We start from the raw sequence: 23,470 nt of genomic DNA on the forward strand, positions 1-23,470 counted from the left end.
CCAGTTGGCCTAAGCATCGCACCTACTTTATATAAAATGATAGCATTGCAAGTCCTCCACATATCTACTGGTGACCCACTGCAACCACTGTTTTGATGGAGTGGACTTTGCAAGAATAGCCTTGAATGTCTGAGATGTAAGAGGAGCCATCTGGTGGGCATTATGACTATCTTGATGTTTTTGTTGTTTTTTTTCATCCTTTACACACACGGCTTCATCCAGTTGTGTTTGGCAAAAGGTCATGTAAAACTGATATCAGTACTTTCACATGGAATGTGATAAAATCCGAAAGGTTGAAACCAATACAGGAAAAACTGCTAATAAAAGAAAACAGCATCAGAAAGGGAATAGGGAACTATTCCACTGAAAGAAGATGCTAAAGGCACTTTGTGTCTAGTATTAAAACAAAAAACTCTTTAATACCCATACGTTCTTAATAGTGACTCTTGGTGAAATCCTGGCCCTGCTGAAGTCAATGGGAGTTATTCCACTGAGTTCCGTGGGTCATGATTTCACCTTCTCAGTAGAGCACTGATCATTGTTTAAAACAAAACAAACAATCCTTTAAAAGAAAAACTTACAACTTTATCACAGAGAATAGTTGCACTCAGAGTAGCAGCAAACATTGCGTCATACTTACTTCTCAACTCTTTCAACTTATTAACCACAGGTATAGACTGTTTAAGCCAGATGATTTAATTAGTCAGTTATTTTGATGTCAGGTTTCAGAATAACAGCCGTGTTAGTCTGTATTCGCAAAAAGAAAAAGGAGTACTTGTGGCACCTTAGAGACTAACCAATTTATTTGAGCGTAAGCTTTCGTGAGCTACAGCATCCAATGAAGTGAGCTGTAGCTGACGAAAGCTTACGCTCAAATAAATTGGTTAGTCTCTAAGGTGCCACAAGTACTCCTTTTCTTATTCTGATGTGTTAACGTGTGGAGTGGAGAGGTTCCGGGGAAGGGAAGTAAAGTACTCTGTTCTCAGAAGTATCAAAAGTTCCTCATTTGAGCATGCAAATGAATAGCGTGTCTAATGTTTACGTCCATATTTGACCAGATGGAACTACTGTATTACGTTGATCACTCATTGTTTTATGCTAATTTCCCCCATCTCCACAGCTGTAATGTAGCTACTGTAGAGAATATTTGTATATACCTGCCAGAGTAAGAAGAGTAATTCCTGTAAAATTCTAATGTTTAAAAGTTAAACCAATACATAAGCCACTTTTCTTGTAAGAAACTATCTAAATATGGTATTGCTATTCATACACTTGAATGGGCTTTTAGAGAGTGATGAGTGTAACTCATGGAGATTAGTGTACTTGTGAGCTTGTCTCCTTGAGATTAAATATTCATCTATTTTAATCACACACAGAGTAATACTTGGTTTATATAGTACTAATGAAAGTAAATCCCTTTGTTTAGTGTCTATTTTAATAAAACATCATTAACAGTTTTGATGTATTCCCCTCTTAGCCTGTTAGTTTGATTTAAATTCATGATTGCATGCTGTGGGTAACAGTGAAAAGCTGTTCAAGTATGATTTCTAGTCCCTCTCTGTGTAAGCCCAATCTTGTAAAATGATTAGAAAAAGGGATTTGAGGGTGCTTCACACCTTTCTTTAAATAAATAAAAAGCCCAAAGTTAAATGCCAGTAAGAATTCTTAATCTTTTACTATCTTGTACTTTGGTAGGCTGAGATGACACATGACAAACGAAATGAAGTGGATGGTATGACTTACATTAAGTGCAGAATATTGCAAAAGGGTAGCATTCTGCTCTGGATATTTAAACTTCCCATCCTGCTAAGAGAAATACAGTTAGCTCTGTTCAGAGGAATTGAACTGATGGGCATAATGCATTTTAAACCTGAAATGAGAAACTTACTCTTACCTTTTATTAAAGAAAGGATAGCCTGTCTTTAAAAGCCAATGTTTATTTCAGGTCATTAAGATGAGGCCTTCTGGAAATTTGTTTCTAAACTGGGGTCACCTGACATTGCAGTTCATGTACACTGAAGTAGCATTCTTTGGTGGTGGTGGTGAAACTTGCCTGCAAGTGGGAAGTAAGCTGCTTCCTGAATCTTACTGAATGCTGAGGATTTATGGTATCTGTTCTTGGAAAGCCCTGGCTGCACATAAGTTATTTCTTAGTATAAGAGTTTGAAAAGTAGAAATAACAAACTTAGTTTTTGTGAATTATTTATATAAATTAAAATATTTTAATTATAGATGAACATGAAATTTAAGTGATTATAAATTATAGCTTCATGAAGCTAAGAGTTGAGATGCTTATTACCATCGGATTGCTTTAACCTGAATGACCTTAAAGTGAATGACCTTAAGGTGAGGCTGACTGGCCTGTAGTTCCCCAGATCCTCCTACTTCCCTTTTTTAAAGATGGGCACTACATTAGCCTTTTTCCAGTCGTCCTGGACCTCCCCCAATCGCCATGAGTTTTCAAAGATAATGGCCAATGGCTCTGCAATCACATCCGCCAGCTCCTTTAGCGCTCTCGGATGCAGCGCACCCGGCCCCATGGACTTGTGCTCGTCCAGCTTTTCTAAATAGTCCCGAACCGCTTCTTTCTCCACAGAGGGCTGGTCACCTCCTCCCCATGCTGTGCTGCCCAGTGCAGTAGTCTGGGAGCTGACCTTGTTCGTGAAGACAGAGGCAAAAAAAGCATGGAGTACATTAGCTTTTTGCACATCCTCTGTCACTAGCTATGCACTGAACTCCTAAAATGCAAAGTCTAGGGGTCCATTCCTGCAAAAGCCTACTGTTGGCAGTACTGCTAACTACTGTGAGTAGTCCTAATGAAATCACTGCACTGAAATCATCAGGACTATTCACAGGAGTAAACACTATGGCTTGTAATAAATGCTGGCAGAATTAAGGCCTTCAACCTAGCATTCAGAAGTACAATCATTGTACTGAGATCAATAGGAGTACTCTCAGTAATAATCATGATATCCAATTTGAAACGGAATCTACTTAAACATTGTCTTCCCTAAAGTTGGTTGGCTGTTAGTGCTATTTATGTATGAATACATCCCAGCTAAATTCAATATCCAGTTACGTGTAGGGAAACAGAGGTGAAAAATACTTTACCTTTTTTGCCCCCCTAAAGCCGTCTGCCCTGTAAGGCTAAATACATCTTTGCTTACAATAATCTTTAAGAGGACAATAAGTCCTTACAAAAACCAAACCTCACAGGAATGTAGAATTATCATAGAATCATAGAATATCAGGGTTGGAAGGGACCTCAGGAGGTCATCTAGTCCAACCCCCTGCTCAAAGCAGGACCAATCTCCAACTAAATCATCCCAGCCAGGCCTTTGTCAAGCCTGACCTTAAAAACTTCAAAGGAAGGAGATTCCACCACCTCCCTAGGTAACGCATTCCAGTGCTTCACCACCCTCCTAGTGAAAAAGTTTTTCCTAATATCCAACCTAAACCTCCCCCACTGCAACTTGAGACCATTACTCCTCGTTCTGTCATCTGCTACTACTGAGAACAGTCTAGGTCCCTCCTCTTTGGAACCCCCTTTCACGTAGTTGAAAGCAGCTATCAAATCCCCCCCCCCATTCTTCTCTTCCGCAGACTAAACAATCCCAGTTCCCTCAGCCTCTCCTCATAAGTCATGTGTTCCAGTCCCCATATCATTTTTGTTGCCCTCCGCTGAATGTTTTCCAGTTTTTTCACATCCTTCTTGTGGTGTGGAGCCCAAAACTGGACACAGTACTCCAGATGAGGCCTCACCAATGTCAAATAGAGGGGAACAATCATGTCCCTCGATTTGTTGGCAATGCCCCTCCTTATATATCCCAAAATGCCATTGGCCTTCTTGGCAACAAGGGCACACTGTTGACTCATATCCAGCTTCTCGTCCACTGTAACCCCTAGGTCCTTATCTGTAGAACTGCTGCCTAGCCATTTGGTCCCTAGTTTGTAGCAGTGCATGGGATTCTTCCATCTGAAGTGCAGGACTCTGCACTTGTCCTTGTTGAACCTCATCATATTTGTTTTGGCCAAATCCTCTAATTTGTCTAGGTCCCTCTGTATCCTATCCCTACCCTCCAGCATATCTACTTCTCCTCCCAGTTTACTGTCATCTGCAAACTTGCTGAGGGTGCAATCCACACCATCCTCCATATCATTAATGAAGATATTGAACAAAACCGGCCCCAGGACCAACCCCTGGGGCACTCCACTTGATACCGGCTGCCAACTAGACATGGAGCAGTGATCACTACACGTTGAGCCCGACAATCTATCCAGCTTTCTATCCACCGTATAGTCCATTCATCCAGCCCATGCTTCTTTAACTTGCTGGCAAGAATACTGTGGGAGACTATGTCAAAAGCTTTGCTAAAGTCAAGGAATAACATATCCACTGCTTTCCCCTTATCCACAGAGCCAGTTATCTTGTCATAGAAGGCAATTAGATTAGTCAGGCATGACTTGCCCTTGGTAAATCCATGCTGACTGTTCCTGATCACTTTTCTCTCCTCTAAGCGCTTCAGAATTGATGCCTTGAGGACTTGCTCCATGATTTTTCCAGGGACTGAGGTGAGGCTGACTGGCCTGTAGTTCCCCAGATCCTCCTACTTCCCTTTTTTAAAGATGGGCACTACATTAGCCTTTTTCCAGTCGTCCTGGACCTCCCCCAATCACCATGAGTTTTCAAAGATAATGGCCAATGGCTCTGCAATCACATCCGCCACCTCCTTTAGCGCTCTCGGATGCAGCGCACCCGGCCCTATGGAGTTGTGCTCGTCCAGCTTTTCTAAATAGTCCCGAACTACTTCTTTCTCCACAGAGGGCTGGTCACCTCCTCCCCATGCTGTGCTGCCCAGTGCAGTAGTCTGGGAGCTGACCTTGTTCGTGAAGACAGAGGCAAAAAAAGCATTGAGTACATTAGCTTTTTCCACATCCTCTGTCACTAGGTTGTCTCCCTCATTCAGTAAGGGGCCCACACTTCCCTTGACTTTCTTCTTGTTGTTAACATACCTGAAGAAACCCTTCTTGTTACTCTTAAAATCTCTTGCTAGCAGCAACTCCAAGTGTGATTTGTCCTTCCTGATTTCACTCCTGCATGCCTGAGCAATTAGCAATTAGCTCAGAAGCATATGAATTGGGTACTTTTTCTTATGTTTGTTTTTCTTTTTGAGACAATAAGGTGATTATAGTTTACTTCCTCATTTTTCTTTTAGCATTAATTACTATTTAGTATTACTGAAAAGGAAACTATTTAATAACTAATCTCAGTGTTCCAGAAATAGCAGTAAAAATCCCGCTTCTCTGAGGTTCAGCTCAGGTTCAGTAATTAACTGCTTTGTCAGACTTGTTATATTCTGTCACAGATTTGCACGTGTTTTGTATTTATTTGCCACAGACTTGGGTGAAAGGAGGGTGCTTGCTCACATCAAGAAGAAGCCAGAAAAGCTGTATTGGCCAGAGTATTAACATACATACTGTGGCTAACATCAGATGCTTGAGGCCTGGTAGTCCTTGTAGGATGAACTTATTGAAAAACACTTCCTCATCTCCCTTCTCCCAAACCTGTGATGAGAGACAGTGATGGGCCCTGAAGAGCCTACCAATTCAATCCCTTATATACACCAATCAAAAAGTGGTCCAGTTACTCTTGCTGAAAGGTTAGGCTGGCCTATGGTGAAGCCTCATTTGACCCAAACTGACTTTTCTGTAATCCATGGAAGAAATGACCTTACGTCCTGCTTTCTCAGAAGCACTAGGGTAAGGGAGGTTGCACAGCATCAATGACATGGAGGGGGGAGATTTTCACAAGTGTCCAAATGACTTAGAAGCCTATGTCCCATTGACTTTCATTTGAGGCACTGAGGACCCTGTCGCTTTTGAACATGAGATGTTCTAAGTCACGTTTTGAAAATTGTACCTACAATTGGTCTACTTTACACAATTGTTCCAACCCTCCAGCAGGACTGTCTACCAGGGAGAGTAGGCCTAAAAAATAGGTAATCCTGCGTGTACTGAAAGGGGGATCTGAAAGGTACCTTGAAAGACTCAGTCCGATGGTGTCCACCCCTAAGCCATTGTTGTAGCTTGTGACCATCACGTGCCCTTTCAGCAGCATCAGCTCTGCACACAAAGAAATTCAGTAATTAAGAGGAACCACTTCTAAGAGCCCTTGGCATGGGAGAGCTGGCGCAACATCTGACTTAGGATGGAGGCCAGAGGCAGGATTCATATGCTCGCTTTTATAGTCACTGGAAAGATGGGTCAGCTATTTTAGAGGCTGATTTGCCCCTTGTCTCCATAAGAACTTCTTGGTGGGGCTGGCAGGCCATGGTGTATCACTGTGGCTTTGCTCCCTTTACCCAGGTTTACTTTGGCTGTCAGGGAAATGCCTTGCTTTTTCTGGCTTCATTGCCCCAGTCAACTAGGGGGCCAGGAAGGCTATGGCACATAGTGGCCTTGCCATGAAGTTGGTGGAAAAACACAGTAAACCATTGTTCCCTTTATGCCTTTCTCTGCTGTCTTGGGCAAACCTGGCCTGTCTTCAGGACTAGACCAAACCGTCCTTGAAGTCTAATTATATCACATCAAAGTGTTGTGTATCTTCAGACATAGGAAACTGACACCAACAGAGATTTTTATTGTATAGATATGATTGTGGAAGTAGGAACTCACAAACTGGCATTGGTTAAAGATTTGTAGGGTTTTTTAATTACTGGATGGATTCAGTTTTAACTAAGTACAATTAGTGGTATAAGATAGATAGCAAGGTTTAAGTCTTGACTAACCTCAGTAGAAGTGTTGTTATAGTTGTCTGATACATGATATGGAAAGTATTAGGAAAAGGAGAATTTGTTTTAGGAATGAATACTTTTTCATCTTCACCTTCATTTTTTTTATGCCCGTCCTGATATCATAATATCAGATTTGAGGGGGAGGTGTCAGGGCTCAGACATGTGACTAGCATGTGACTATTGCTAATGTCTTTCCTTATCCAAGCTATTTCCTTTAATTTTCCTGGTATATTTTATTGGTTTACTTTTATAAAATTGTAATGCTTTTGAAGCTTTCCTCTTTCTCACATTTAATTCTGCATAATCTTGATGCTATTAAAGAATAACTTCCATGTGTATCATTCGTGGGCAGAAATCCCAAAACTGAGTGTCTGAAGTTAGAAGTCTAAATCCATATTTAGGCTTCTAAATATGAGTAGTCAGATTTTCTGGGGGTGATGAGCACACACAAACCCTGTTGAAGCAAATAAGAACTGTGGGAGCGTGGAATCTTTGAAAATGAAGCCATTTATCTTTAGGTGCCTAAATGTGGATTTAAGAGTCTAACTTTAGGCACACAAATTTTGGCCTAGAGCTCTGAAGCATTTGAGTAAATTCTTTGTTAAAAATGATATAATTTTTGCTTCTATTTCTGTACAGATTGAATACTTACTTAAAAAACTCACTGAAGCAATGGGTGCAGGCTCGCATCAAGAACAGTTTGAACATAATAAGAACAGCCTTGGTGCCAATCAAGGTCTTTCTGCATGGGAATTGATTGAGCTTATTGGAAGTGGACAGTTTAGCAAAGGGATGGACCGACAGACGGTATCAATGGCAGTTAATGAGGTCTTTAATGAGCTCATATTAGATGTACTGAAACAGGTAAGAATTGCATGGAGTGAATGTTTGAAAATAGTAGGATGTATGAGTTATTGGATAATGAGATCATTTGCCCATGAATTCTGCTGCCATGAATAACAGTTTCTTTAGCTGATGGCAGCGAACAAGCTCGAGGGCGTCTACTTAGCACTCTGAGAGTTGGTTTCTGTTAGGAGTTTAGTTTTAAAAGAATATATTTTGTAAAACGGAAGCTATGCTATGTAAAAAAGATCTCTTTAACCCCTTCTAGTACTGCAAAGGAGATACTTGTCCTTGGTGAGTTATACTTAGGACCTGAAGGAAAAGTGGCCCTTGTGTTTCTGACTTAAAATATGACCTCTCTTTATACCAGTAATTCATTAGCTAATAGAATAGCTGCAAAATTGTATTTATTAATTCCTAAATTTATGGTAAGTCTTTAATATGTTAAAATATTAATATATTAAATATAAGTATTAATATATTGAAATTTGCAGTTAATTTACAGAAAAAAGCTCTGATAGGTATGTATCAGTATAACTGTGCCCACACAAGGGCGATGCACCGATTTAACTGTATCTGTTCCTAAACTGATGCAGTTAAAACAGCCTATAAATTGTGTAGAAAATGCTATTTAACTCTGCATAATAGAATATGGAGCATTAGTGATTTACTAAGCTGAAGTCAAAGCTAAAAAGTAATGGCTCTGTCTTAAAATTCATAGAATATTTCTGTCAACCTTCTGCTCATTTGGAGTTCCTGTAGAGGGATTGATTACCATTTGGTCAGGGGACTCCTCAGTTGTTCTAGATGTTTCAGAAAGTCCCAGAATGGCTTTAAAGGACTGTATATTTTTAATAGGAAAAATAAATCCTTAAAACCCCAGTGAAGTGTTTTTATTCAGGCAAACTGCATTTACCTAGGGTTCTAATTCACACTCATACGTACTTTATGGGGAACTGTTAGTGGTCTTTGATTGTTTCTCCTTACGAAGAAAGCAAGCAAAGGCCTTTTTTTGGCAGCCCTTCCAAATCCATTCAGAAGAAGTTATCAGAAAATCTTGGAACAGGAAGTTCTTTCAAAATAGCCAAAGAACAATGCAAAGCATCTGTTTTTATTAACTCCTTATTGTTCGTTGGTGGGATGAACTGTTGAGGACAAAACTTTAAGTCATTCTGTTAATACCATTGAACATAATAATTGGCGTCAGCTCAGTCCATCCACTTGAGATTTGAAAGGAAATCTCCGATTTCTTTAGATGTTTCAAATGCTTTCTATCTGATGCTGTGCTGCCTCTCATTGCTGCAGTGTCTTGACTGTCTCCTCTCTTGGTGACTGTGACTTTGTTCGGGGTTGTCTCCCTGCTTCTAAAAAGACTTTTAAAAAAAGTTTTGTTATAACCTAATCTCCTCCCCTTCTGGACAGTCACCAGTCTTTTGGAAAATGGAGTTCACACTTCAATTCAGACGTATTGTAGTATTGATGGAATTAAATTTTTTGTTGTTGCAAATTTGACAATATTGATTTTTATTTTTATTTTTGTGTGTGCAAATATTAACTTTTTATTTTTACAGTTGTGGGAAAGTAAGGGTGGCGTAGGGCTGGGGTTAAGGTTGGGGCACTGAGGACAGCAGAACTGCAGAGTGCTCCAAGCGGCCCAAGACGCCTGGGTGGAAGGCTGTGGTCCTGGCCCACTAGAGCACAGATCCCCCCTGCCAGGGCAGAGAGGAAGATGAATCCCCAACTGAAGGGGAGGCGCTCCTGCTGCTGAACAATTACTGCCCACACACTCCTGGCTGGTGAGTGCGTGAGTGGGGCCACTACAGCCGAGATGCAGAGGGCTCCCTGCCTGGCTCTGGGGCAGGTGATACCTGATCTCTACTGTCACAAGGTGCAGGGGAGGCTGCAGTCCTGGCAGGGCAGAGCAGAGACCCTCAGCCAGGATTCTGAGGGAAAGGAGGAAGAGCCCCTTGCTATGGGGGAAGCCACCCCACTGCTGAATGGCTCCTGCTTGACAGGATGGCAACAGGACAAAAAAACCAAACAAACCCCAAAGCACATAAGAGTTGGGAAAATGAGATTACAGAAATTAGCAGGGGAAATGGGGGAAGCTGTAGTACCCAAAATAACTTTTTAAATTAGTTTTTTTTTAAAAAAAAATTGACTAGCCAATAAATTCAAATGTCTGATAGAACATTCAATCATTTACATCTTTCAACATGCATCCTCTTTCCTGTGGAGCTGTAACCACACTGGATAAAACACAGTAGGTGGGTGCTTCTGTTAAAATTATTGTTAATATAGGTTAATATATCTAATTATGTTTTCATCATTAGATTTCAGTGTTAACAGCTAATTGAGATGAATGGGGGCACACCACTTTGCTTGGAGCCAAATTCTCCTCCCTTGTGCAGGAGTAAATAGGGTTTATATGGAGGACCAATAGAAAATTGAGAGGGATGGAATTCTCCCCATAACCTGGGAAGAATTCACCATGTAGCTGTGTAACTATCTCATGGCTGTTGCCTCATGTTTATGATGTTCTTGGGCAATAGGGAGCTTGAACTGGTCTTTCCCATTTGCTAACAGCAGTATTTGTACCTGGTGTGTTAATCGCATTATTAGAGCTTTGGGGAAGGCTACACTAAGTTCTTCACTCACCCTATACTTGGGTACATTTGGAACTGATAAGAGAGGGAAGTGATGGCCCAGAATAAGGCTTGGGTGAAAGGCAGCTATGGTGAGTCCTTTCTGTGTGGAGGTGAAATGTAGATGCTTAGGATCCTGGGGCCAGTCTATTGGACTCCACCATCACAGATATGTAGCTAGAACAACTGTAGTTTTACATCTTTGACATTTTAATATTTCCTCTGTGTGAAATACAAGCTCTGTTTTGGATCGGGTACTTCTAGACCTCCTTCCCGCACAGAAAAGAAAAGGGAAGTGATCCCCATCTCATTCTGCTTCAAAGCAAAGAGAAATGTGGTATTTCTTTGATTCGATCAATTTTATTTATTTTCCACATAAACTGAACACAGTTTAAGCAAAGAATGACTGCCACATCCCCTGGTTCTTCCTCCTCCTCACCAAGAGACAAAGGATATAAATACATTTCCAAAGAAAGTTAACTAGCTATCTAAAAGGGAAAAAATATGTAAAAAATTCCAATATTATATCGCAAATAGTACTTCCTTACTGCTGGCCTACATGACGTTCGGTCTGCAGTAAATTTAAATAATTAGGTCTAAGATCCCACTAATAGTTCCACTTCCAGGTCAGCTGAGGACAAATCGATCAGACTCATTGCTCTTTATGGAGTCCACCTGCTGTGTGTGGATTGTAAAAAGCGTGGATTGTAAAAGGAAGGAAAGAGGCGCTTGAAATCTTGATGATGATAATTAAGGTTGGGTATTAGGGCATGTCTGTATGGATATTAGTGCACAGCAAGCTACGGTGTAAATCTCGCCTGCCCACTAACTGGCCAGGCGGAACTGCTACCAGGTGCTAAAAGTGTCATTATGGGCGTTGATCTATGTGGTGACAAACTACAGTAGATCAAAGTGCACTGTCCACCCAGCCAGTTAGTGCATGGCAGGCTAGAGCAGGCTGGATTTACACCCAGCTTGCTGTGAGTGAACTGTTCATAGAAACAAGCCCTTGGAGACCCAATGTTTTTTTCTTTTTTTTTAAAGTGGATTGAGTAAAATGTAAGGAAAACTAAAATAGTATGGGTGAAATCCTGGCCCCAGCAAAATCAATGGGAAAACAACTATTGACTTCAGTGGGGTCAGGATTTTGCCCTATGCTCCCCAAATATAGTATACTAGCCAGAAGTATAGTTTTCATTCTCCCTTTCTCAGCCCCACTAATTGAAGTTTCTATCACACTCTCATTGGGATCAGTCCTTTAAAAAAGGCTTTGGTCTTTTTTTGGGTGCAGCTAGATGAGCAAGGCAGCAGAAGGTATTTTAGGAGACAGGAAGAACCACTTCCAGGAGGTGGAAGTTTTCTTATCCCCAGGGTTATGTGTACAGTAGGGGATGGAATATCTAGCTAGAATATCTATCTAGCTCCAGGCCCTACATATACCACTGGGGAGATCTTTTGATGTTAACATTTCACAATGTGATTAAATTAATAAAATCTCTGTCATTAGACATCATGTATGACGTGTCCAGCAGAGTTGTGTGCTAGCACTAGTAACAATAATAATTAATAATAATAAAAAAGGAAGAGTGGTGGTAAAATGTTGTCAAATAGAATCCGGAGAGATTGCAGTATTATTTCCGTTATTTTAAAGATGGTTTTACCATTTGCAAATCGGGGATAAAGGAATCACAAATTACTTTCATGAACTAAGCAACAGGTGATGGAATTGGGAGTTATGAGGAACGGAAATGTGTAAGAATCAACGTTTAGGGCCTGGTCTACTTCATTGGTCTTGGACCATAACCTTAGGGCACACAAGTAAAAGGCAGAGCAGTACAATCGAGGGGACACAATTCAATGGGTCATTCCTTTTTACAGGGTTATATGTTGAAAAAAGGTCACAGAAGGAAAAATTGGACAGAACGTTGGTTTGTGCTAAAACCAAATAATATTTCATATTACGCGAGTGAAGATTTAAAAGACAAAAAAGGAGACATCGTGTTGGATGAAAACTGTTTTGTAGAGGTAAAAATAAATTCAACTCCCTCTAAATATAGAAATTTTAAAATAATCTTTTGTGGTGGACTCCCAGTGTCTATTCAGTGATGGTGGGATATTTGTTCTGTTTTTTTCCTTTTTGCATCAGTAGATCACTCTGTTGGGCTGTCTCTCTTGGTTTTATTTTCATGAAGATCATTTAATGAAACTACTGGAATTTGTACAAATAAGTTCATGAGTGGAAAGCAGTAACAGTAAAAGCTTAACAATTTTATAATGTTTCAGTTTTCCATGAACAGCAGTTTTGCACCTTGATGTAAAATGGCATTTATATCCCAAACTATAAAATATTAAAATTAAATATTTTACTGTTGTAGGCCTTCATAGCCTGTACATGTGACTGACTGGTGCATAGGTGGGATGCGATACTGCAGTGTGGTATTTAGGTTAACTGGAAACTAATACTTTGTTTTCCATTCCAGTCCTTGCCTGACAAAGATGGGAAGAAATGCCTTTTTCTTATCAAATGCTTAGATAAAAGCTTTGAGATTAGTGCCTCTGATAAAAAGAAGAAGCAGGAGTGGATTCAAGGTAAGGTCTCTTAAATCTTAGTGATGTGAGAGTTAAGGTCCTGCTTCCACAAAGCACTTAAGCATGTGCTTAAGAACAAGATTTTCACAAGTGACTAATGATTTGGGGGTGGTTCCCCTTTGAGTTCCCAAATTGAGACATCTCAAAGGGGCCTGATTTTCAGAACCAGCGAAGCACCAAAATGCTGAAAAATGGGCCTCTTCAAGGTGTCAAATTGAGGCACCCAAAATCACTAGTCCCGTTTGAAAATCTGTGCCGAAGTGCTTTCATAAATTTGATCCTACCAGCAGTTCACTTTCAGTAACTGATTTGCTGCATGTTGTGGGATGGCTAACACACAATGAAAGATGATTTTTATTTGTGCAGCCCAGATAAAATGCTGGCCCTAGAAAATGAAATGTGAGGGAACTATTTTTGACGTTCTATCAGTCAACGTACCCCTGAGAAACAGAGGGATTCTTATCTGGATTAGAAACACTGAGAAAATTGTCTAGGGATGTGGAGAGAAATTTGCAATTGGTTGTCGTTTCCTAAGGCTTTCTCTCTTACAATAATTTACATTCCCACCATCTTAATCTTGCCAATGCACCACCAGAAATTGACACTGGGTATGGAATAATCGGTTAGGGTATTATTGGAACTACTGGACATTCCTCTCTTTGGGATACAGATGATATTGCAATGTGTAGAAAGCCAGCACGCTTTCTTTTTTCATGTTATTAGTTAACTTAATAAGAGAGAGTGGGGATGACGAGAGAGAGTTGTGTGTGATAACAGAGTAGCTGTTTCTCACCCACCCGGGCTATCCAGAGAGTCTTAGCATTTCTCCTAACTGAAGTTCTCTTTTATTGTTGCTTTTCCTTTCAATCACATGGACTCCTTTACAGCCATTCAGACCACTGTAAGCCTCCTGAGGGTTGGCAGCCCTCCACCTCACAAAGAAGCGCGCCAGAAACGGAAAGAATTACGCCAGAAACGGCAAGCTGAGGAAGAGGAATTGGAGCGGCAGATGAAAGAACTCCAAATAGCCAATGAGAACAAGCAGGAGGAATTGGAGACAGTGAGAAAGGTGGGGGCATGTTGTTAGCCTTCAAGCTTTCACATTGCACTGATCAGACCAGAATTTTGCCTAGAGAAGTTTCAATTTGATTGAGATTGAGTTTCTTGAAATATTAGTCTGTTTTACACACATGTGTGCTTTTTGTGCAGGGTCAGGACACCCTGAGTCAGGTTGAGCTATGCTTAGCGCAGGACCCTGGGTGGGCAGAAGGGATGGGAAAGGAGGCAGGCATGCAGCTGTTTCAACCTGGAGTTACTGGCAAATGAGCTAGACCCCAGTTAAGTTAGTGCTGTCTGCAACAGCTCTCTAGAGGCCATTTTGCTGGAGGAACAGAAAGTGCTCTGGGTGTGCCCCCTACGTCAGGGAGAGAGAGGCGTAGAGCAAGGGAAATCACCAGCTGTCCACATAGGGTAGCTTTACAGCACTTTGTGCTATGGATGCATCTCAGAGGGGCTGCACCATGGCCTGGGCATCTAGCCCCTTTAATTAATTAATTAACTAAAGGAGCAGGGTGGAGTTTAACAGAGTTTCCATTAGGGTTTTCTTAGTTTTAATGGATTGCTAAAGTTGCATAGGTGTGGGGTAGCAGGGACTGAGAAAGAGGAAAAAATCCTGCCCCAGCACACTTCCAACAGTATGTTTAAAGTTCAGTTTCCAGAGACATATTGAAATATGCTGCAGAATCCTTGTGTGTGTTTGTAATCCGATTGAAGCAGTTTTGGGCAGATTCACAGCTCAGATAAAGGTATTGACCACATGTACTTTGCTCAAACGCATGTTTTCTCATAAAATTTGCATCGACTTTGCAGAGCAACATGTTCAGACAGCTCGAGTGTGAATATTGGGAGAAAGCTTTAGAAATCCATGTATCTGAAAAGCTCTAAAGATGTGTAAAACTTGGATTAAGGAAGGTTGGCAGAAGGTTCTATGAACAGCACTGAGGAGCATTATGTATTTGCTATTACTATTTGCTATTAACTTGCTGATCACTGCAGATAACAGAGTTGCCCACATCTGTGTGATTGCTCCCCATGAGGCTTGGTGAAAGTTAAAAGATCCATTCTACCTAATTTAAGATTCATGTATCAAAAGCTCTCGCTGTTTTCATTGTAGAAAATGTTTTGTAATTTAAATGTTCTTGGACAAAACTTACAAACCTAGTGAACTTTCCCTTAAATATCATGAGTTATTCTTGGATTTCAACCCCAGCACTTGCCATACCACATCTCAGCTGTTACCGAGAGTGCTTCCTGTCAGGATCCAGCATCACTTCCTTACATCCCAAACCCTGTGCTGTAAAATGAGACAGCTGCCTTTTCCGTTTAAAAAAATTAAATAAGCCAGGGAAATATGTTCTACATTTCCTCAGAAAAGAAGGCATTTCTGTCCCAAAACTACACTGGCCATTTCAGGACTAGTGATAGGCCTACAATCTGATTATCTCATGATCCATCAGTGCTGAAAAAGGGTCTTATACCAATAGAAAGGGGAGATTCCCATCTTCTTAATGGGACACAGGACTTTCCTCTAGCCCTGGTCAATTCAGAGACAACAGACCTTAAATTCATGATGATACATAAACTTCACTTTAGGCCATTTTCAGAAGTTTCAAAAACATGTTAGCCATAACCTCTCTCCCTCTGAGAGCTGGCTTTCACAGGCAGAGATTAAAAAATAGTACTGATTAAAAAAATCAAAATATGTCTAAAGTAGTTTTCTAGAAGATGTGTAGCATGGAGGGAATGTGGGGTGTGGTATAATAGTTTTATTGGCACTCCTTTGGGAAGACCTGTATATATCAAATGAACTCACTTGTGGATTCACAACTCATGAGTAGTTAAGCCATTCAAAACACTCTTGGCTCTCCATCTTCTGTTCTGTGCTTTTCTCCCTCCTGCTATGTTGTTCTTCCATTTTCCACTTCATGCTCCTATTAACTCCTCCCCTCCCCCGGCTCATACTATCTCCAACTACATATACTTTTTATTTTTTTTTTATTATTTGTCAGTAATTTGTGTACTGCCAGTATGTTCCATGCCATACAACGTGTGGAAGGAGACTTGGTCCTTGCCCCACTGTGGTTGCAAGCTATTAAAATTACATTCTTTAGCCATGTAACATGAAAAGCAGAACTGGTCTGCTCGTAACCTTGTCCTACATTTCAGTTGGTTTTGTGTTTCCAGTTAGAGCACGCTTGCCTCATTTCTCATGCACCTTCATAAATAGAAAATATCTGATTTATTACTTATTCTTAAGCTCTTAGAGCAAGATCAGATCCAATTATAAAGTAAACTAGAGTGACTAGACGTAGAGTGCAGAGAGTCACCCAGACTTTGAATCCATTACATGTATGCAATCTGAGGCCCTGATCCTGCAAATACATAGATAAGTTTAACTTTAAACATGTGAGTAGTCCCATTAAGTATTGTGTTTTAAAGTTAAGCTTGTCTGTGTTAGTAGAATATCATTGTTGTCAATTCTTGTGACTTTATCATAAGTCTCATATTTGGAGCTTTTAAAGTCTCAGCTCCTGGAATCATGTGAATATTTTAGAATCTCAGCTTTCATTTAAAAGGTGAATTTTCATCTCTCATGGTTGTGGAGAGAAGCTTAAAAATGTGATCTGAGTGCATGCTATAGGCACAGAAACTAGAAGGCAAATGAAAAGAACCCAAATGTATTACTTTTAGAATCTTGTAATTCTTGTGAGCCTGATTCTTGATTTTTGAACACATCGGTTTGGTAATACTGGGATATGGAGTATTAGTTTCCTGGCCTTGCTCTGAATCTGGTAATAGAAGGTCTTGTTCTGATTTGATTCTTACCCCATAATTTTAAAGGTTTCAGAGTGGTAGCCATGTTAGTCTGTATTAGCAAAAAGAACAAGGAGTACTTGTGGCACCCTAGAGACTAACAAATATATTTGGGCATAAGCTTTCGTGGGCTAAAACCCACTTCATCAGATGCTTGGAGTGGAAAATACAGTAGGAAGATATATATAAACACATAGAGAACATAAAAAGATGGGGGTTGCCATACCAACTCTAATGAGACAAATCAATTAAGGTGGGCTGTTATCAGCAGGAGAAAAAAAACTTTTGTAGTGAGTTACTCATACCTTCTTGTCAGCTGTTTGAAATGGGCCATCCTGATTATCACAACAAAAGGTTTTTTTCTTCTGCTGATAATAGCCCAACTTAATTGATTTGTCTGGTTGGAGTTGCTATGGCAACCTCCATCTTTTCATGTTCTCTCTCTATATATATTTTCCTACTGTATTTTCCACTCCATGCATCTGATGAAATGGGTTTTAGCCCATGAAAGCTTATGCCCAAATAAATTTGTTAGTCTCTAAGGTGCCACAAGTACGCCTCGTTCTTTTTGCATAATTTTAAACATGGATAATGTGCCAAAATGCAATGCCTGCCTTAGCTCATATCTAGTACTCCCTACTGCTATCATTTGTGTAACTTACCAGGCAGCAAAAATCCTGGGCGTTGATTTCTGTTTGCTATAACTTGAGGAGCAGGTGCGCAAGAGGAAGAAACATGGGATTGTTCTCACAGAAGCTGTGTGTTTACTGAATTGTAACTGATTTCTGTGAATCTTGCAGCAGAGATGGCAGCTGGCAAGAGTGTTGAGGCAAGAAGCTCCTTTCAAATAGGTCTGGATGACTCCTTCATCTTAGAGGGTGAAAAGAGAACAAGTTAGGCTAAGACATGAACTCCTGCATTTCCACCAAATGAAAATGTTGTGTATTTGGGGTAGAAGAATTAGCAGCTTTTGATTAGTTAGGAAATTCTTTTAATGGAAAAAGCTACGTAAACATTCCAGGAAACTGAATTGTGCTGGAAAACTTGGAGCTCAGTTTGCATCAGGCTGTGAGCCAGCATGAGTTCAAGGAGAGCTAAAGTGCACTTTGAGAATGGCCTGTGCGCCACTAAATCTTTAGAAGTGGGGGTGAGTTGTTGACATTTGTCTAAAATAACATTTTCTTATGGAATTTTGAGATTCCCCTTAATCTAATTAAAGGATGAACTTTACCCCCATAATGAGGCCAAGCACAAGGCCTATGAACTTGCTTAAGTCTGTGTTTTGTGGTCATAAGTGGGACTTATGTGATGCAGAAGGCCAGCATGTGGTCTGGGTCACATGGCGTAAGTTTCACACAGCGCCCACCATACTTTGTTTACTTCAGTAACTTTTCTGATATCTAATGCCCTTCTATAACTTCCCCAGACCTGAATAATTGTACATATATTTCCTGTTTGAAGGCAGTGTCTGGTGCGGGGGTGTTCTTGGACACGAGGGACAGAAAGCTCAATGAAAAAGTATCTATCCTAAATAAATAGCAGCAAGAATAGGATCCGATCTTTCAAGTGACTTGGCGTGGTGGAGCTTGTCCATCTGGGGCCCCCAGATGTCTACAGGGATCCATATGGATGCAGGGTTTAGCTGGTGCAGACACTTGAAAAATTCTGATCTTAGATTCCAGTTTTTATAAATCTGATTTGTATTTGGCCCCTACATTCATATTGGTGCTCCTTTGTGTTCATTTATCTTAAAAAGGGGGTGGGGGGTGGAGTGAACACGTAAAGTGCCCTTAAATTAGCATATCAGATTTGGATGTTTTTAAGATGTTGCTCCCATTCCTCCAGAACACTTTCAAAGACACTGTTGTAAAACACCTACATTTGGGAACTAAACCTAACACCAAACTTCTCTTGTACTATTTAATACCAAAGTTATTCTTTTTTTCCCTCTTATTGCTTCAGTGCTGGTCAGCCTGATAGTTTTTGTCAGTTACTTGTGTTTGTTGCTGGCTTGCAAAGAAATGAAAGCTATTTAAAATGCGTGTCTTGGCAGCTTTAACAGAGCAGGTGTTGAGTTAGTGAAGCTGCAGGGGAGAAAGAGGAAGTAGAGTAGCAGTTCAAATTTGGGATTTTCAAAAGACAGTAGAAGAGGTAGGTGTCCATCTCCCACTGAAAGGTGATGGGGCCCTAATCCCCTTCGGCACATTTGAGTATCCCAGCCTAAAATGTCAATAAAATATTCTTTCTTTGATAAGATGTTAGTATCTCAAGATACAGATGGGTTTCCAAAAGAGGGGTAATGTGTGAATTAGCTTATTTGAAGGAATTATTTTTGCTTTTAAAAGAAGTGGTGTGAAATTCCTGACTATTGCTTGTACAGCACTGTCCGAGCATTTTACAAATACTAATCCATGCACAAACTTTGTGACGAGATCAGAGATTATCATCCACATTTGTGGAACAGAGATGCAGAGAGGTGAAGAGACTTGCCAAAGGCTGTAGAGGGTGCTAGGGTCAGACTTGGCACTCGATTCTAGTGCCTTTTGTCTCTGTCCTTTGCTCTGACCATGTCCCACTATTATCTTTTCCTTTATAATTTCAAGTGATGGTTATTGGCTCCATTCTTATCAACCCTGTATGATATAACCTTGTGGGTAATCATGTGGATGTTAATGGGACACAGTCAAATTGCATAGATCATTTTCATTTTTTTGCTGCTATACTCCATTATGTTTAATTATCTCATAGAAAAAAATCATTTTCTTATCCTCTGAGACAACTTTGGCTTTGTCAGGTGCTGTGTGGAAATCCTCAGGCCCTTAGAGCTCCTCCCTCAAAGCATCCACTGCAGCCAAGTGTGCAGAGGGGTGAGTCAGAGGCTTCCCACCCTGCACAAAGCCTGTGACCTCCTGTCCTCTTCCTCTATGCCTGGGTATTAGCAGCAGCCAGGAGGAACTGTCCTGCCAACCTCGTGACCTCATCATTCACTCAACTCTGAAATCTAGATTTTTGGATTTTCCCTCTCATTTGCTCTGTTGTCACTGACTTTTGGTCCCACAGGTCAAATTGCAGGGCAAATTCATTCAATTATGTAGAATTTTAGATCAGGGTGGTATTTTGGGGAATGCATATGGGCCCAGAGATAACTCTCTGCTTCTCAGTCAGTTGTTAATTATTGGAAAATTGATTATAAAACAGACACCCCTGTAATATCTGTAAAATCACAAGAAGCGTGTTGTACTCCTGTTGTCCACTCACTCACTGCTGGCTATTGTTCAGTCCCCATACGTGCAGTCGCTATTGCAGGAATCTGCATAGGTTTGCCCAGAGCTAGGTAGGAAATGGGTTTCCCACCTGGTGAGAATTTTCAAGAATTCATTTTAGGACCAAAAAATCGTAAATTTTTATGAACCAAAAACTGGCAACATTTTTGGATTGGGTTAATAGAAATAATTCATTTCAGTTTTTATCTAAATTTTTTTAAACTATAAATTAAATTTAAAAACAGGAAGCCATTTTGAAGTGAAAAACAACTTTTTTGTTTTGAAACGAGGCATTTGGACAATTCTGAAAACTCACCTTTTCGTGCAAACAGTTTTTGTGCTGATGAACTGGCATTTACAAAAAAATTAATTTGAAAAAATTCCCGACTAACTGTAGTGCCACCCACAGTTTTTTGAGTGAGATGCCCATTTGTATGAATGGGAGCTGAGAACGTTGTTTCCATCTAGTACGTGAGATTGGATGGGAGGAGGTTTCATGGATGGTACCAGGTAAACAGACTGACTGAAGGTCAGTGAACCACTTCTGGTCAGCCTGTGGTTAGCATGTAATCCATGCAGGTGTGAGATAACTGTCTCTTACACTCTTTTACATGGTGTTTTTCTTTGTACAGCAACTGGAAGAAGCAGCTGCTCGAGCTGCAGTAGAAGAGAAGAAACGTCTTCAGACTCAAATGGAACTGCAAGACCGATTCAGTCTGGAGCTAGCGAGAGAGAAAATGGTGAGTGTTGGGATAGTCAAAAACATTTTGAATTTCCTCAGTGAGCTGTGTTTCCACCATGACAATCATAGGCTTTTGCTGAATGGATTCCAAACATGTTTTAAATGGTGGCATACCAGAGTAGATATACTGTATCCTGATTTGTGGTGCATTCATTTTGAATAATCATCTACAGATTGATGATGTTTGTACAATTCTGGGACAACATGAATTGTAGTAGTTGAGTGAAAAGTGTGTTTCTTTGTGCTTTAAACAGTCAAATCTATTCTTAATTCTAAATAATTTTATTAAAATAGAATTTTAAGAGCTTTGTGATTATAAAGATAATAGTGCTTAGCACTTATATTGTAGTTTTAGCTGTAGCTCTCAAAAGTTTAGATGAGGAACCCATGGCTGACAGAGGTTCCTTGTTAAAGGTCACAAAAATGAATCCGTGGCAAAGTTAATACAGAACCCAGCTTTCCTACTGCTGCTTTCCTTAAAATACATCTGCTATCCCTAAAGCCCTAATTATTACATAGCACATATCTACCTATTAAACTTTAGAAGCAACATGTCTTACATCACAGCCTTGTAATGCTGGCTCGCAGTTAGTAAATCAGATCCCAGGATGAATTTTATCATAATTTTTCATCAGGGGCTTTGTCTTGAATAAAAGGTTATATTACTAAAGTTATCCACTGAAAATAAAGGACAAGTGTTGATTGTCACTCAGATGCTTCTTTGCATAAAGTCTTGGGGCATAAAGCTATTGTGCTAATCCAGTGATGGGATGGCCGTGCACGTGGGAGGGGGTGGGCTCCGTTCTGGAAAATGACCTTGTTTGCTGGAGCAACAGAGGCTTGAGATAGCTGTGGAAGCAGCATGCTTAATAGCTGCAGGAGAGGAAATGCCTTTATGGTAGTCAAAAGCAAGCCCCCTTAGCTGGTTAAGGAATGACTGTAATGAGCATTGAAGCATGTCCTACCTGGTCTTCAACAATGAGGTTCAGGGTCATGGCTTGGTGCCAAGAGTAAGACATAGTAGCTAAGTTTCAAACAGTGACTGGAGGGAAACTTAGATGTTTGTCTCCTGCTTTACCTTCATTGCTCTCTTCCCTCAGCCTTTCACCTTGCTAAAGGGGTGAGACAGCCTTCTACAACTAGTACTTTCTTCTTCCCAGACTGTCCAATGACCATAGCTTCCAGCTCTGCATGACACATGGTGAGAATGGGGAGCCCAGCAGAGGAACAGCTGTGCAGCAGTTCTGTCAATTGTGCTTGGTTCCGTGCTCTGGCCATGTGTTAAAAGAGGGATTGAGAGATCTGAAGGAGAGGGGGTGTGGAGCATTCCCATTAGTCTGGCATGGCTGGAGGAGTGGCAGGCAGTTGTCGTCTTTGTCTCTTTCCTTGATTTCCATAGTTCTTCTGCTTTCTCTGCATAGCCAACACCCTTTGCTGTGGCTTTCTCTCTGCTCCTTTGATTTCTCTGCTTTTCCAGCCCCACATGCACTCCCATACCCACAACTGCCCCTGCACCACTCTTCACTGCCTATCACTCTGGACTTCACAGTGTGAAATTTACTAAGGGGTTGTCTATACACTGCTGTTGAACTAGTTTAAAATTGTATGTGGACTCTTTTGTCTGTATAATACTGGTTCCAGTCGTTTAGCTTGTGCCTATAACTTGCCTGACCTGAGCCAGGCTTAAACCACTCTAAGAGCATCCCCACAAAGTTGTAGCTATTTAACTAAGCCAATATGAAACCACACCGTTAGTTATGAAGCTACAACTCTGGGTGTAGACCAGGCCTAAGTGTAACTACGACATCCTGCTGTGTGGACAGCACAGAGGGTAGAGAAGGTAAGCGTCCTGGGAAGAGTACAAGTAGAGGAGCTGGGGAAGTGAGCTGCATGTGAGAATCCTGCTTGAGGTGGGAAACTTGGCAAGTTTAGTGAAAAGGTTCTTTCTCTGAAAATGGAAGATCCTTGAGGGCTCCATCCTGGGCAAAGAAAAGCCCACTACTGTCATGGGGATACTGAGCTAAGGTGTGTCTTCACTTTATGTTGTCAGGTAAGACAGCAAATGGAAGAGCAGGTTGCTCAGAAATCGTCTGAACTTAAACAGTATTTGCAGAGAGTATGTGAACTCGAAGAAATGTATAAAGAGCTACAGGAAGCCTTGGAGGATGAGAAACAGGCACGTCAAGATGAAGAGACCGTAAGGAAACTTCAAGCCAGGTGTGGTTTTTAGTCTTATGGTAGCAGTGGAAGTAAATCGATAAAACCATTCCTGACAGGCATGGTCTAGGTTTACTTTGTCCTGCCTCAGTGCAGGGGCCTGGACTTGATGACCTCCTGAGATCCCTTCCAGCCCTGCATTTCTCTGATTCTAGGATATCCGAGAGGAGGCTTAGGGGTGAGGTGAGGGATTGAGGTGCTGCTATCCACTGGGCTCTCTCAGATACTATAAGCGCGAGGAATTTACAAATACATAGTAGTGATTAATAATTGTTGTGATATTTATTAAGATATCAAAGCTGAATGTAGTAGATACATTGGGGGTATAGAACAGATCTGGATGTTTGAGTATTGGACACTTGTCTTTAAGGCCTAAACATTCAAACGTGACTAATGCTTTTGGCTGTCTCAGTTTTTGGGTTCCCAACATGACGCTGTAAAGAGGCCTGACTTTCAGGTGTGGTGCTCTGCACTTTCAGACAATCAGGCCCCTTTTCGTGTGTG

At 40.8% G+C, this 23,470-nt stretch overlaps 1 protein-coding gene across 3 annotated transcripts in view; it reads left to right on the forward strand.

The window, feature by feature from the left end:
* The window catches only part of SWAP70 (switching B cell complex subunit SWAP70), a 56,497-nt gene that overhangs the window by 24,628 nt on the left and 8,399 nt on the right, over nucleotides 1-23,470 (forward strand). For all 3 annotated transcript variants that reach the window (XM_073347550.2, XM_073347551.2, XM_073347552.2), the window contains exons 4-9: nucleotides 7,434-7,658; nucleotides 12,161-12,307; nucleotides 12,763-12,871; nucleotides 13,759-13,940; nucleotides 20,640-20,747; nucleotides 22,800-22,966. In XM_073347550.2, coding sequence (XP_073203651.2) covers nucleotides 7,434-7,658; nucleotides 12,161-12,307; nucleotides 12,763-12,871; nucleotides 13,759-13,940; nucleotides 20,640-20,747; nucleotides 22,800-22,966 — 938 coding nt within the window. The remainder of the gene's footprint in view (nucleotides 1-7,433; nucleotides 7,659-12,160; nucleotides 12,308-12,762; nucleotides 12,872-13,758; nucleotides 13,941-20,639; nucleotides 20,748-22,799; nucleotides 22,967-23,470) is intronic.

This window comes from Lepidochelys kempii, chromosome 6 (assembly GCF_965140285.1).
Source record: "Lepidochelys kempii isolate rLepKem1 chromosome 6, rLepKem1.hap1, whole genome shotgun sequence".
NCBI classification, from domain to species: Eukaryota; Metazoa; Chordata; order Testudines; family Cheloniidae; genus Lepidochelys; species Lepidochelys kempii.